At 34.0% G+C, this 16,731-nt stretch overlaps 1 protein-coding gene across 1 annotated transcript in view; it reads left to right on the top strand.

Annotated features, from left to right (window-relative positions):
• The window catches only part of RIMS1 (regulating synaptic membrane exocytosis 1), a 491,685-nt gene that overhangs the window by 333,725 nt on the left and 141,229 nt on the right, over window positions 1-16,731 (top strand). The window contains 5 exon segments of the mRNA XM_042939159.1: window positions 4,066-4,222; window positions 5,214-5,339; window positions 6,892-6,954; window positions 10,560-10,637; window positions 11,531-11,620. Coding sequence (XP_042795093.1) covers window positions 4,066-4,222; window positions 5,214-5,339; window positions 6,892-6,954; window positions 10,560-10,637; window positions 11,531-11,620 — 514 coding nt within the window.

Raw genomic sequence — 16,731 nt, forward strand, 5'->3', positions numbered from 1 at the left:
CTCTAAAAGTAGCTTTCATTTGCTTCCTTTAATTCAGAGAAAATATAGTTTTTAATCACTGTATGACATTAGCAAATATTCTTAAAAACAATAAACTTGCTGCTGTGCCCATCTATACTCTTAGATAATACTCTTTGATACCAGACTGGAAGAGTTTTAAATAATAGTGGGTAAAATTTAATGTTTTATTTTCTGTTTTGTTGATTTATAAAAGTATCATAATATTTAGACACATTGTCCACAGAAACTTTAACACAACATTCAATAGAATATTGGTTTTTTATAAAATTGAAAGTGGAAAGGTGATTGCATATTAAATCTACTGACATATTTAAATAGGAATCAGATGATTCCTGTTAAGAAAGTCATCAAACCTTTCTAACAAGAATCTTGGCTATTAATCAGCCTTAATATTATTACCAGCTCATCTAAATAGAATTTACTTTTATGTGTGGTTCTCACATTTTATTCACCTAAAATTTCATATTTTTTATGATGAGGCAGGATAGCAAATGGATGAAAGTATAAACGGCCAATTGAATAAACACTAAATTACTGAAAGGGTAAGTTTTTTCTCATTTCCCTGAGAGATCACACAGGTACCAAAATGGGAAGTTATGGGACCCACTACAGGTGGAATTAGTGCTTGAATACCACCAAAAAACACTGAGTTCTAAAAATATTTTTATTCCCTACTGAAATACCATATTATGATTTTTATGAATGTATATAACCTCTTTTATCATATAGGAGCAGTGCCTAAATTGTCATTTCAAGTCATATTCATTTTAATTTAGTATTTAAAAGGTAATTAGGCAGATTTTTAATAGAATATAACAAATAAATAACCAATAATATATTATGTTCCAGAGGTCTGATCATAAATTAAGAAGGGAGATAATGAAATTAATTTATATTTTCAGGTATAGTCTTCATTGGTCCAAAATGGACATGTGGTAGCTTCTAAAGATATATACAGGTGTGAAAAACACAATGTAGCAAGTAATATATAATATATTTTAAATAAAGAGGGAAGATGAGACATTGGTAAAATTAGGGCAAGCAGCTAAAATAAAGTGAAGGGATAAGCTAATAAGCATCTTGATAAATTCTCATATGCTTTTAGAAGTTGACTACAAATTTGTTACTACATTTCCTAGCATCCAATAGGAAGAGAAGTTTGTTTAGAAGTAGAGACTAGTTCTGCATATGTTCAGCATACTCTGAAGTTTCTGGTTCTGTGTTTCCCCAAGAAGTTCAACAGCTTTTTTTTTTTTTTTTTTTTTTTTTTTTGAGAGAGAGAGCATGAGCATGAGTGAGTGAGGGGCAGAGAGGAAGAGAGAGAATCCCAAGTAGACTCCGTGCTGTCAGGGCAAAGCCTGACACAGGGATCGATCTCATGAACCTGACAGCATGACCTGAGCCAAAATCAAGAATAGGCCACTTAACTGACTGAGCCACCAGGTGCCCCCAAAACCTTTATTTATATAGATGCCCTACCACAGCTGAACCTTATATTTTCTTTTTAGAAAAATATGTTCGCCTTTCTAGAACCACAGAGTTCTGTGCTCTTGTTTGATGTACTTACTACCTATCTCCACTTAGGGAATCTAAGGTTCTGAAATTGAGACATTCAGAGCTACTTTTTATTAACTGTATCATAATTTTGTGGTTATTTGAAATAAATGACTTTAGCTGCTTAAGAAGAATAAAAATAATCATATACAGAATTCCCTTATATGGGGCAAGACATATGGTGATCTCACTTTTTTCTTTTTTTTATGTTTATTTTTTGAAAGAGAGTGAGACAGAGTGTGAGTGGGGGAGGGGCAGAGAGAGAGAGAGAGAAAGAGAGAGAGAGAGAGAGAGAGAGAGAGAGAAAGACAGAATCCAAAGCAGGCTCCAGGCTCTGAGCTGTCAGCAGAGAGCCCCATGTGGGGCTCGAACCCACAAGCTGTGAGATCATGACCTGATCCGAAGTCAGACACTTAACTGACTGAACCAGCCAGGAGCCCCATGGTAATCTCAACTTCTCTGAGCATTATTGCAAATACATAAAGTGAAAAACAAACAAACTTTGAGTCAACTAAAACATTGAAATGAGCATAAAATATCAGTGTCCTCCCAACTTTTTCTGAAGCTAGAATGTGTTCTCAATAATAAACATTCTACAGAGAAAACCAAATGACCTTGAAAAGCAAAAAACTGATTGAAGAGGGCATTTGTTAGGACGAGCACTGGGTGTTGTATGAAGCCAGTTTGACAATAAATTATATTAAAACAATAATAAAATAAATTAAAAGGTAAAAAAACAACTGTGAATACAAATTAGGATAAGTTAAAAAATCTTACTTTCTACGTAAATACAAAGAATCCAAGGGAAAAAAATCATTTATATCCTTCTCACAGCAAGATGTCTAATTCCCTGTTATTTCATAGTGATTAATTATATAAAATATGAAAGTTTTATTTATATAACATGAATATTCATTGAAATCTTGAAATGGTGCTTCCAATTCAATTTTAACCTTCCATAATTATTGTATAATAAAAAATGTTATCAAGTGATAACAAATGGTAGTTTGAAATGTTTATGTAATTTGGACCTTGGATTAATTATCTTTAAAAATAACCACGATGTTTTATAATGAGCTGTGAAACAAATTCACTACATGTAAATTTAGTTGGTTTCTTTCTAGACTTAATATTGCAGTTTATACAACTTAACAATGACAAAGAAACTTCCCTACACAAAACACAAAATAATGGCTTAATTGCTATGATTTTTGTTATAAAATTAAGTATATGAAATGATAAATTATATAATTTATGGTTATGTTATTCGGTCATTATACCGATGTTTTCAGAATGGCAGAGTGGTTGAGCTTCTTTGATCTCAATATTGTCAAATTTTACTTTACAAAATGTTGAAAGACCTTCCTTGTACTTTAAGCTTAGTTAAAAGATCATACAATCAGAAAAAATAAATTGTTGGGGATTTTTAGTCTGCCTTTAATAATGGTGTTTCATGGCATATTTTAAAATAATATAGCAGTTATGAAGCAAATAAATGAAGAAAAGTTCAAGCTGTCCAATTAAATATAATGTTTTCATGTTTCATGTACATTTATGTAGTTGTAAATATAATCATTTTCCTTTGGCCACAGAATTTTTTATTTTGCTTTCAATAATGGCAAACAATGACCCTTGCGAAAAAAAAATTTAAACTGTTACTGTGGATTTGAGATTGGATTGCTATTTTATCTTAACTAAGTCAGAAGATGATATAAACCTTTTTGCTTCAAGGGAGAATCAATTTTAGAATTTATTTCTAATTGCAGTTATGTTAACTATATTAATTATGTTACCGACGCATTTGTGGAATAGGTTCAGATGTCTGAAGTAGATTTGATGATTGTTTCTATAGGAGGGTTAATCTTCTCTGCATTATTGCCATAGTCATCTCCATCCATACACTATTTTCACTTGAAAATTGCAGTATTATGTGTGGTTTGCAAAATTCAGTCAGTATTTGTAATAGTGAAGATCTAGTACTTTTCTTTGTTAACTAAAATTTATATGATGATATTTTCATTTTCTTATTTGCAAAGCCATCTGAAATCCAGCCAAGATAGTTTATCCTGTGGAAGAAAAGTTCAAATAACTTTTAAAGAGACACCAAATTTCCAAGCATTGACTTATCTGTTAACTATAGTTCCCTGTCAAGTTCTTGATCTGGGTTGCTGAAAAATCACTAACTCATTCATTTTTTGAATTAAAATAGTATCCCAACTCATTATAATGTCTGAGGCATCAACTGTCATATTCATATTCAGTATCTCCATGGTACCTTTGAACAAATCTGTAGCCTGTTTTTATGCATGTATATGTTACATTCTATGTACGTATACTTAATAGTTTTGAAGAGAAAGGTTAATAATATTGATTGCATGGCATTTATTTTCGTAGGTCAGTGGCTGCTTTAGATGTAATCTGATATTTCCACATTAAAGTTTATGTTATAGAAGAATACTGACAGATTTTTTTTGTGTGTACTCTTGCCAGTAGGTTATAGGTCTAGTGCTAGAGAAAGTAAATCTACAACATTAACTGTGCCAGAACAGCAAAGAACAACTCATCACCGCTCACGTTCAGTATCTCCTCACCGCGGCGATGATCAGGGAAGGCCGCGTTCACGTTTACCAAATGTGCCATTACAGAGGTGGGTTTTAAGATGGGCTTAGTGTCTCTGAGAGTACTTTTTAATTTTAATATAATGTAAGCTGCCACAAGACTGTTACTGAAATGAAATAACAGCTTGGTCAGTCAGGTTCTTTTCTTCAGAATCATTTGTAGGCAAAATGTCTTTTTATTCATTACCCAACCTATCTTACATTCTGTTCTTGAATCTCAAGAAATTTTTTTTCCAGGGAGTCGAAAAAGTTTATGTCCCAAGCACAGTTTTTGAATAATTATCTTGTATTGTTTGCTAGTTTTCTCTCCTGTTAGGAAAAATTGTACCATAGTGAATAACCTGTAGAGAGAAATGGCAAAGAGGAAGAGGTTAAGAGGGAGAATGTATTTATTTTATTTTATTTTATTTTTTAAAAATTTTTTTTTAACGTTTATTTATTTTTGAGACAGAGAGAGACAGAGCATGAACAGGGGAGGGGCAGAGAGAGAGGGAGACACAGAATCGGAAACAGGCTCCAGGCTCTGAGCTGTCAGCACAGAGCCTGACGCGGGGCTCGAACTCACGGACCGTGAGATCATGACCTGAGCCGAAGTCGGACGCTTAACTGACCAAGCCACCCAGGTGCCCCTAGGGAGAATGTATTTTTAAGAAATTTAGAATTGTCTCTTTGAAGCACTTTAAATGCTTAGAAAAGTATATAAAGCATAAATAATGTAGTGCCGTATTTTATCTTCTATTGAAACATACTTCTTAAATTTTAATTAAATATGCAGATGAAAATTGTGGTCCTTTTTTGACAGAGGTGAAAAGAGGGTTGAAGAAATGTAGCTCAGGCAGAGCACTCAGAGAATAAATACCGTTAGCTCATTGGTAAAATATGTATTTGGTTATGATGCCAACACTTTTTAAGCCATGCCAGTTATCTGCCAGTTACTGTCAAATCTTCCCCATTAGTCTGTCGGCCTGATTTGGGAAGATGATACACTTTGATGCATATGAATTTTTGTAATCATTTTAGGAGTTTAGATGAAATTCATCCAACAAGAAGGTCACGTTCTCCAACTAGACACCATGATGCCTCCCGAAGTCCAGTTGATCACAGATCCAGAGATGTGGATAGTCAGTATTTATCAGAACAAGACAGGTATTTGTTCAAATTATGATCTCAACATTATAACTTTTTGTTTGTTCTGTTTTAACTTATGGTAAATATCTTGGCATAGTACATTAGAAAGTAAAAGTATTTAATCACTCAAAATTTAACTCTCAAGGAACAACTCTTCAGGGTATCCCAATAGAAATGCAACTTTAAGAAGTATTTGGCTAACATTATATTGTCATAATGTGTGCATTTTTTACAGATCAAAATTTATGTTTAGCCAGGTTAAAATGTGTAGCTTGTTGTTCTGACTTCTATAAGGAAGCCTACCTAAGCAATTTTCAATGTTTTATATTTTGTGGAATGCAGTCTTTGGGATGTTATTTATGTAATTATAAAAATATGTTTTTTATGTTATTAAACAATTTTGGATACAGGTCATCTGAAAGTTAATGTTGCAGAGTTTCTGTGAGGACTTCAGTAATAATATTTTTATATACTTAATTTTCATAAATGTATTTCTATAAAAAACAAAATAATTGAGATGGATTTTTTCATGTGAACAAGTACTTCCTGGACACAGTTACTAAAAATCTACATTACGACTCTATTGTTCTACATGCCCATAGACTTTCTTCTCAAACTAACCACATAACTGTATAATATGCTAGACCACAAGCTCAGGATCTGAATTAAGGTTTTAGGATACCCACCTTGTTGAATATCCTCTTCTGGCTTTTTAAAGTAGAGAAACTTTCAGGAAGGAGTAGGGAAATGATACAGTGGTGCTTAATGATTGACTTTTTCCTGTGTAGTCAAGGACATAGAACTCAGTAGAGCTTCTTAACCATTTATTGTCATCCTACCATGGGAAGTGATGCCATGACCTTCAACAGTGTAGTCATATTGGGTACTGAGACAAGAACTACTCTGAGGAATAGGATTCCACACTGCTCAGCCTGAGTTGAGTTGAGTGAGGGTCACTTTGTCAACATTCATTGGGGCCACTATGATGTTAGGTGAGGTTGGAAAAAAGGACTTCTTGACCAAGGCATTTAATAAGGTGAGACTAATTTGAGTGTAGAAAAAGTACAATCTTAAAATAAAACAATTCTAATTGAGTATATTCATGATTGGTTAAAAAAAAAAACTAATCTGTGATATTGTGTTTTTAGTGGCTGTAGAAACCAAGAGGACTATCATGCTTAGGGTTCAATTAGCATGAGAAAGGCCAGGTGTATAGGCCTTTCAAAGGTCTTTAAAATATCCAAGTATCTGGAATTGGAAATAGATTTCTATGTCTTATTTGGGGAGGGTTTAGTTTAGTTTTGTTGTAGTATTTTGTAAAGTCACTTGGAGATATAATAGCAAATCAGCAACAGCTAGGACTTTGACCATAATGTTTGTACTTTATTGTTTAAATTTTTAAAAATACTGTCATGTTTCTTTTTGTTTAACCTCTCAAGCAAATATGCTAGTGCAGACAATCTGGTTTCTTCCCTTTTCATGTTTTCATCGGCATACCATTGGCATAACCCGTGTCATTTAATGCCTCATGATTTATCTGTTCCATTCACCACCCATCCTGTCTGTGCAGTGAGCTTCTTATGCTGCCCAGAGCAAAACGAGGACGAAGTGCAGAATGCCTCCATACTACCAGGTAAATACAGGGATTTGGTAATGGTAACTGTGTGTGATGACTCTCTTTCCATTCTACTATTCTTTCTTCTCTCCCTTAATGGTATGATGACAAATATGTTAAATTAATTCAAAATTTGTTTTGTTTTATTGGAGGTTGTGGAAAGGTTCCAAATATATTTCAATTCTAATCCAGGCAGACTGCTTTCCTGTTTGTATATTCAGGATCCAGAGACTGATTCATGAGCCTCTTTGGAACTGTTTTACACATTCCTAAAACTGAGGAGCCAATTTTGCAATTACAATTCTAAATGCTCACCAGAGAGCAGCCCCCCCACCCCAACCTCCCCAACAACACACACACACCTGTCTAGTCACAAGAGGTCTTATCTGTGCATGGCAGTGTTATTGTTTTCGTGATTATAAGTTTGTTCTAGCCTTTTTAAAATTTCCTTTTGGAATCTAGTATGGTTGATATTCTGTTTGCTTTTGTTTATTTTTCTTTAAATGTTTCTTTATTTTGGAGAAAGAGAGGGGGAGAGAGAGAGAGAGACAGCACGTGCGTGAGCATAAGTAGGGGAAGGGCAGAGAGAGAGGGGAAGATACAGAATCTGAAGTAGGCTGCAGGCTCTGAGCTGTCAGCACAGAGCCTGACAGCCCGAACTCACTAACCAAACCGTGAGATCATGACCTGGGCCGAAGTTGGATGCTTAACCGACTGAGCCACCCAGGTGCCCCAGATATTGTTTGCTTTTAATAAAATCTTCAGCAGTCACTTTTTGCCGACTGAACATCAGCTTCCTTCTTGATAAAGAATGAGAATCTTTGACCTTTGACTTCTAAACCTTCCCTCCCTCCATCCCCCCCACCACCAGTCCAGAAGGGTTACAATACAGACTTCCTCCTAAAAGCATGTAACAAACAATATGATGCTTCTTTAAAGATGAGAAGAAAAGGGGATGGAATATTCTCCTGTAAACTGGAGCTAAGAACCTGATACTTTATTGTCATCTCATTACATCTTAGATTTCACATCCAGAATAAATAAGTTAATGCATAAAATCTCTTACAGATTATTCATAGAATGCAGTCTGTAAATATTTATTGTCAATTTGGAGTTAATAGAAAGTAAGGAAATAGAAAGTCAGTGAAACAAACCAACACACAGACTCTTTCATATATTTGGCCAACAGAAAGACAGTAGCAAGGCGAAGGAAAGAGCTAGACCTGGAGCACCTGCATGCAATACTTAGTCAAATGCAGGATTTATTTTGTCTAGATGGAACATATGGTTCTGCTCAGTATTGCAAACATGATCATGCTAATAAGAATTATTTCAACTTTATATATATATAAAATTAGCCTACTCATAACTACTTTCATGTTTGCTTGTAGCACCATGGGGGAAAAAAATGAGGAAATAGTAGTTATGATTGTGAACTAGGGAAAAAATATAAAATGAGAAATGTTGTAAATATTTTCTCAAATTCTTTATAATGCTCAACCGCCCAGGCTTACTATTACTTGTTCTTTCTGACAAATAGTTTGTTATAGGAACAATGTTTTCTTTTTTTCTCATAGCTCTGTTGATTTGACTATAACTGTAAAAACAATAAAACAAAAACAAAACAAAATAAATTTAGACCAATAGTCTAAACAGAACAGCTAAATATATTTTTTTTTCTTTCCCATGTTATCTACTTCTAAAGGTGAAATACGAGGATATAAAAAGTATGATATACTGGTAATTTCATTATTTTGTACAATCTTCAAAATACATAATGTCATATTTACTTTGGAATTTGAAGGATAAAATTTAAGAATTTGCTACTTTCTAGCAAACAATGAAAATAAAGTTCATTGGCCACCAAGCATAGTATTGTCATTAATATACTTTATCTCAATTCCCTGGCAGTAATTATATTATATGAATGTTATTATCCTAATTTTACAGATGAGGAAAGATCCTGAGAAAGTTTAATTTTATAAGTAACAGAGCAAGGATTCAAAATCAGGTCTATTGACATTCTCCACCAAACTTGGAAAATCTAGTTTTTCCAAAATTAGATTCTGAGGAGTTGGTGCTGTGCCAATAAAAGAGTTTGTGAGTCAAACAGATTTTGGAAACATTGCAAATTACAGTCCCTCCCTACTGATTTAATATGCACAGTATGTTAAAGTCATATACTAAAGAAATCTGTCTCATGTTGTTTAATTCATTTTCTGCCTATTTATTTTTATAATTAATACATAATATCCAGTTATTATGTTTATAACTTATAATTATTATAATTTAATATTTATAATAATAAGTATTTATTTACTTATTTAACCATTAAACCATTTTTTCATAAAAACACAACCCAAGAAAGTAATGTTGTACAGAAAATTCAATAGCTGTCCATCATTAAGTGGTAAAGCCAAGGTGGGAATTTAGAACTTCATACTATAAATAAATATTATGCTATTTTCCATTCTGTTTCACATTCTTTGCTAATCCTTGTTAGAGTGTTCCTGAATAATCACTTTTGAACCAATTGCTTTAAAAAGTAATATAGCAACTGGTATTAGAGATATTTTGCGAAGGTTAAGAGTTGAAAATAAGACTATTGTCTGTGAAGCAGGCAAAATCCTTAGTTTCAGTAAAATTTGTCCTCAATTAGTATTCAAATATGGTACTCTAATATATTTTTAAACTGAAGCTTTAAGAGATTTCCTTTCATTTGGCCATTAGTATAAATATGAGTAAACCAGTGGGGTGTTTAAATGTTTAGTATGTCCTTAGCAAATGTTTATTCCATTCCCTATTTATTGTATTTTAATGTAGGCCAAAATAGACAAGGGACTTTCATAACAGCAATTAAACTTGTAGAAACATTATTAAATCATCAAAAAATTAATTGACTAGACCTAGTTTGCGCTTGGTGTAGTACAGACCATCCAGAATCCCTCATAGTTCTTAAAAGAACTCAGATAAACTTGGGCTTTTTTCTGCCATTTTCTGTGAAATCAAAATCCATATTCCCATTTGCATCTATTGCCCATCCCATTTAATTTCCAGTAATAAATTTTACCTGTGGTTGGATTTGAATTCAGAAGCCGATAAATGGGAAGGATTTCCTCCATTGCAGCCACTTGATGTGTTGGTGGTGCCTTCTCTTACTGCAGTCTGATGCAGTGATCAGCTTTCTCCCTGCCATGCTGGTCAGCGTAATTACTAGAATGTTAACTCTCTCAGTCATATTTTAATTCCCAAATTACATAAATTATTTGGTTAGTACGTTTAGGTATGAGTTGTTTACTTCCATAGAAGCAGGCATAAAATTAAATCAAGGATTAAAGAGTACATTTAAATATTGATTAACTCATAGAAGTTTGTTAGCAGATATTTTTCAAATTAAGGCAATTATAATTTTGAGTCTTTCTCTTAATTATGAAAACAATGTCTATGATTCCATATTTTAATGATTCTTCTACCTTCAAATAATTATTGTGGTTATTCTGGGGAAAAAAAAAAATGCGTCTTTGATTTTAGCTTTATAGGCCTCCTATTTTTTGTGTGTCTTAGTAAAATTTGCTTCCTGTATATTTTTCTGTTTTCTGCGTGTTTGTGTGGCCACGTTCCAGATATTTTGTTAGGCACTATAAAACATTACCGCCTAAGATGCCTTTATTAGAGAACGGTTCTCACTGGAATATTTACAGGTAAGAGTCATGACAGTGAGTCCCAGTTGTAAACTAATCCTGAATCCCTTGCCTACTAAAAATAACAAATTTAAATTCTAATAAAGCACTACCATTTCTTCTTGAGAGTAATTATATGCAGAGAAACATTAAATGATATCTAAAAATAACTTTAATTAATTATAAAACTTATTCTAGATTATCTCTCTAAATGAAATCTAATTACTCAAATATCAGAATTCTAGTTGTCTTGTCATTTATGTTATTTTGTTTGTTGATTTTAATTACGATAATTAATTTTATATTATTTTATTTTTGGATAATTTTGATTTGTGAAGCTCAATTCTGCCTGCACATACCAAAACCAAGTCAGTGACTAGACAGGACTTTCCCCTTCATCATGAATGCTTTAACACAAGAGTATTGAGATTTACTGATGAAATATTGGTTAGGTAAGAACATTTGGAAGTCATGCCTTCCACTTCCCTTGTCTAGTGTTGTGACCCAAAATAGTTGAGTTGTAAATTTTTTCTTCTCTGATGTCCTTCATTTTGTTTTGGTGTGGCATCTGTTCTTGGTAATGAAGTTTTAGGCATTTTGTTTTAGTGCTTTTTGTATCCCAGTTTTTTCATAAGAAGGTGTGATCTTAGTCTCATTTTTTTTTCAGTCTGAGACCCTTTTAAAAAAATTATGCAACCCAAATCAAGCATAATCTTTGTTTAGTTTCATTTTCTAAACAAAATTTTGCACTGCCATCCTGTCAGCTCTCTCACACCCTTATGAACTGAATCACAGTGATTCTACATTTTATGTAAAGGGGACATTATTTTATGCTTTACTCTCTAACATGGTCTTCCTTTCTTTGTTTTCTTTGTCTTTCTCTTCTACCACTGGATGCAATGCACTGGCACTAGTGAACTGCAGCCCTCCCTTGACAGGGCTAGGAGTGCTAGTACCAACTGCTTGAGACCAGATACTAGTTTGCATTCACCAGAACGAGAAAGGTATAAAATAAAGACTTTCTTAATTCCCTGTCATTTGTACTAGTGGTTTTTTTTAATCACTTTGTTTTGTTTCATGTGAGTCTCACAGGTTTATTCATTCATGTTCACTTTGCTGTCTCCATTCCCCCCTCCCCTTATGATACACGTCTACCTAGAGATATGTGTATGTGGGTCAGCCCGAGGGCACACATACACATATTTCCATGAATGTTGTTGCAAATGGTGTGATGTAATTTGTAACTGCTTCTGGCTGCTGCTTTTTCCCTTCTGTTCCTGTTCAGTGGTTTTATTTACACACTACTCAGGGAGCCTTCAGTATGCTGATAATGTGATAAGGTTCAGTGAGTTATCTGAAGGGGAGGATCACTTTCCTATTAGTTCCGATGATAAATAGTATTTGTAGGTTTCAGCAGTTCCCAAACTTAAAGTAAGAATTTCATTTAGGTAGAAAACTTCCCATGTGAATTTATATTCGCTGTTTAGTCAACCTACTCTTTGATATAGATCACATTTTGCAGTAGTTACATTTTGACAACAAAAAATGTTATGTCTATCTTAGATCTTATGATGCCTTACAAAATAAATGCACATTATACATACACGCACAGTTTTGCTTAACACTTTTAATTGATTAATAAATCTGATTTTAGTTCGAATGTATTCAATGTTTTTGTATTACAATGTCTCCTAATTTTGAGCAGCTAATTTTTCCATTGTAGTGGAACTTTCTATCTCAGTAAACTTGGTTATCATTGATAGTCTTGGATGTAATTGTTTTTTCTTTTCAATTAGAAGTCAGTCACTGGAGATTTGTTTACTCCCTCTTTACAAACCCTGAAGAAAAAATGTTTAGTGATGCTAATGTGTAACCCACTTCTCTTCTTTAGAGGCTGCTTAAAGCTTTTCTTTAGCAATCTTTCTAGACTAAATCTGTTTATTTGTTTATGAGCTGTTTATTTCTGGACTTGAATAATCGGTACAGATATACACACCCTTTTTTTACTGTTGTCATAACATTCTACTGAGAAGTTTCCTTTTTGTTTTTAATTCTTTTGTATTTTTCTATTTTGTAATAGAAAACAGTAGAATCTAACTTATGTATGTTGTATATTTTTTATATTTGTAGTAGAAATTTTAGTTGAAATGGCTATAGGCTCTTCTAAAATCACAGCTGAAATTGTTCTATTTTTCCTCTTTTGTTATATATTATTCCTCTCCCCAAGAAAAAAGTAAATACAAGAGTAGCCAGAAAAATCTTTTTATATTTTTTACTTATTTTTTATTTCCTTATATGTTCTGTTTGGTATTAAAACAAGACAGAATTGTTCAAGTCAGTAGAATACTCTGACTACAACAACACCGTAACATTTTTAGTATCTTTATATAGGTGCTAGCTAATAGAAGTATAACACAAGCCACAATTATAATTTTTAATTTTCTGGTTACCATATTAAAAAGATGAAATTAAATTTAATACTTTAACCCAGTATATATCTGACAATGATATCTGACATATCATTATGACATATAGTCTATTAAAAAGTATAGATATTTTGCATGTCTGTTTTCATAGTGCTTAGTAGACACTGGTGGGTTGTGGCTACTGTATTGGATACCACAGGTTTATCCTTATGCTGAAGCCTATCTAGCATATGTTCCCTTGTTACACTAAAGCCATAGGGTTCACAAATCCATGTGTTGGTATATGTAACCTCTCAGATAATACCCTTAAAATAGATCAGCTTGTAGACAAATATTCTGGCCAAGTTATTGTACCGGTCACAATAGTCTAAGGTCTAAGTGAATGTACTTACTTTTGATAGAAGAAAAGTATGATTGAAATCTATATTCACTATATATACATATATATATATTTTTTTAATGTTTATTTATTTTTGAGACAGACAGAGACAGAGCATGAACAGGGGAGGGGCAGAGAGAGAGGGAGACACAGAATCTGAAACAGGCTTCAGGCTCTGAGCTGTCAGCACAGAGCCTGACGCGGGGCTTGAACTCACGGACCGTGAGATCATGACCTGAGCCGAAGTCGGACGCTTAACTGACCAAGCCACCCAGGCGCCCCATATATTCACTATATATTTAATACAAAGAAATTTTCCATTAAAAATTGAGACAGGCAGGAATTGGTATTCTCATTGATCTTTAATTTATTGTGGTCAACTTTATTGCCAAGAAGAAAATAAATGAGATAGGTTTCATCAAGAAAATTACAGAAGCTGTAGATTCTTACTGGTTTGGAGGATAGGGACTTCAGATGCCCTTTTGTGCACACGCCTATAAGCAGCTTTGAGGCAGAACATCATAGTATCAACAGTGGTGACTTTGTTCTCCACTGTAGCTAAAGTCCCTAGACAGGATGTGCAGAGAGTAGGAATGGAGAGGTTTAGAGGGCTTTCCAGGTTATTAATTTCTCTGATTGAGCAGAGAGCTTCTTATGTTAATACCTAATTTATACACAGTAGATAAAATGTTAAAGAAAAATTTTAAACATAATTTCATATACTTAAGATAGTAACATATTTCCACAGCCCACAGCCTTGTGAACTAACCAACTTGCTGATTCTAAACCATTTTGATGAATGTTTGTATGTTGTTATACCAACTCAGTGCCCTTTTCTGAAGAATTTTCACTCACTTTTAAAACAAATGAAGTATTGTGTCAGTGCAAAGAATGGAACTGTCAAAGCAGACTCAGTGTCCAACACCAGAGTTCACTAATGATTCAAAGATAAAGGAGCACCAGGCACTAGTGACCTATTCTTTTCTTGAAGGAGTCCATTTTGTCTCCTTCATTAGGATGGTTTGGCCCAGGCTGAATAATGCATGTAGAAGCACTGTTTGCAAAGGTAGCCATTTCAGTTTTTGAGTGTCTTCATTATATATTCTGTTGATTACACTAATAACAAAAATAATTATGGATTACCCCGTTGCTCATTCTAGTCATGCTTAAGAAAATTTGGGTTTATTTGCAATAAAAGGTCTAGAAAGACTAATTATTTCCTACTAAAGATGTCTAATAGAGGACTCTCCTTTATCTTTTCATTAGCAAATACCATTGAATATTTACAAGGAAGTTTAGTTAAGGTTGTTTCACTTTTCCTTCATCTTTATTCGGGGTCTGTTGAGGTCATTCATTCCCTTGATCCCTGTTTGGGAACGAGTAAGTTATAGGCCTGCCATTAACCTTTTCTTTCCCAGATTTTAAAACAAATTATTACTGAAATGTTCAGAAGCATTTATTGTTAGAGCTACTGGAGAACAGTTGCTTTCCTGGGATATTTTGTCTTCTTCCTTGACTGTTCACAGAAATCACAGCCTTACTGAAGGCTCATGAAATGGTAGTCTATACTTACTGCCTCCATTTTTTAACCTCCTAGTAAATCTGCAGTCTGACTTCTACCCCTTACCGTGGCTCTACCACTATGCTGAAATTCCTCTATGAACTACAGTGGCTCCCTAATTGTCCAACAGTGTCTTGCAACATTTTGCATTAACCACCCAGTCACTTGAACCTCTCTTGTATTTAGTACCTTCTACAGATTTTCTTTCTTAGGCCTTGGTTATGACCCAGCCTCTTCTTGCAGGCTTCTCTTCCTATCTCACCCCACATGGATAGGTGTTCTCCTGGCTCCATCTTCATTTTTGTTTTGTCCCTGAAATTATATTTCTATCAAAAACTTCCATTCTGATTAATACCTATGAAGACAACACTCTACTGTAATTGACCAGGCCAGAACTTTCCCTTGAGTGCTAGGTCTAAATTTTTAAAAGTTGCTATTTGTGTACATCAAAATGTCTAATTTAAATTCATTATCTCCTCTTACATCCTTTCTTTTTTTTTAATTTAAGTTTATTTACTTATTTATTTTGAGAGAAACAGAGCACAAGTGGGAGAGGGGCAGAGAGAGAGAGAGAGAGAGAGAGAGAGAGGGAGGGAGGGAGGGAGGGAGAATTGCAAGCAGGCTCTGTACTTTCAGCACAGAGCCCACTGCAGGGCTCAAACCCATGAGCCGTGAGATCATAACCTGAACTCAAACCAAGAGTCGGATGCTTAACCAACTAAGTCACTCAGGTACTGCCCCCCTTACATCCTTTTATAGCAAAATACTTTCTCTTTCTAAATTTTCCTCTTATTAGGATGGCTTTGACATATAATAAAGCACATTAGCTGGAAACAGTTTTCCTGCTCCTTCACATTCAGTGAATCAGTAAATCCTATCAATTCTCTTTTCAGAATCTCCCAAACAGGTCCCTTACCTTGATTATATTGAATTATATTCTAGCCCTTCCCTTGTCACTCTTGCCCAATTGATTTTTTCATGAGCTTTATTAGTAGTATTTATTCCTTCTTGTCTCAAGTTTTCTATCCATTAAAATTAAAATGCCATTTTTCCTTTGTTGTCTGCTTAAAATTTTTACTCATTCTTCAAAAATTTAGGTCTAATAACCATAGCTTTTATAAAACCCATTTATACTACCCCCCCCTTCTTTTTTGTCAGAATTATTTACTTTCTGGGCCCACATGATACTACATATTTCTATTAAAACACGTTATATTTTACTTAATAGGGTATTTATTTCTTTTGCTATATTGTATACCTGGAGGACAGGAATCATATCTTATTTGTCCTTGCCATCTCTTGTGATAGCATTATTATTTTTTACTTAGTAAATGCTCGATTTGGAGATTTGGGGAACTTAAAAAATACACCCTATTTTCTGCTCCCAAATTTGGGTCTAATTGTGAGCTAGACCCAAGAACTAGAAGAAGGGAGATCTAATTATCACCATAAATACAGTGAACAAGTTTAGAAGCTGTGACTTTAGGTCTATAAGCTTGTTAATAACTAACTCACCCTAGAATCAGCCAGATTCACAGAACCTCAGGACAGGTTCAGGCCCAGGCCTCACATCTTAACAGCTGCTTTGTAGGTTTATGTCCTGTAGCATTTACCATTTGTAGGTAGCTTGATTTGGAAGGAGTCATCCAGAAAGGACTAAGTTACCTGTGCCTGGTCCTTTAACATAGTCACTGATCTTATAAGCCAGTCCTCCTTTCTTGGGGTAGCCTGAGGCGAAGGGTAGAAAGA

This window comes from Panthera leo, chromosome B2 (genome assembly GCF_018350215.1).
Source record: "Panthera leo isolate Ple1 chromosome B2, P.leo_Ple1_pat1.1, whole genome shotgun sequence".
Taxonomy (NCBI): domain Eukaryota; kingdom Metazoa; phylum Chordata; class Mammalia; order Carnivora; family Felidae; genus Panthera; species Panthera leo.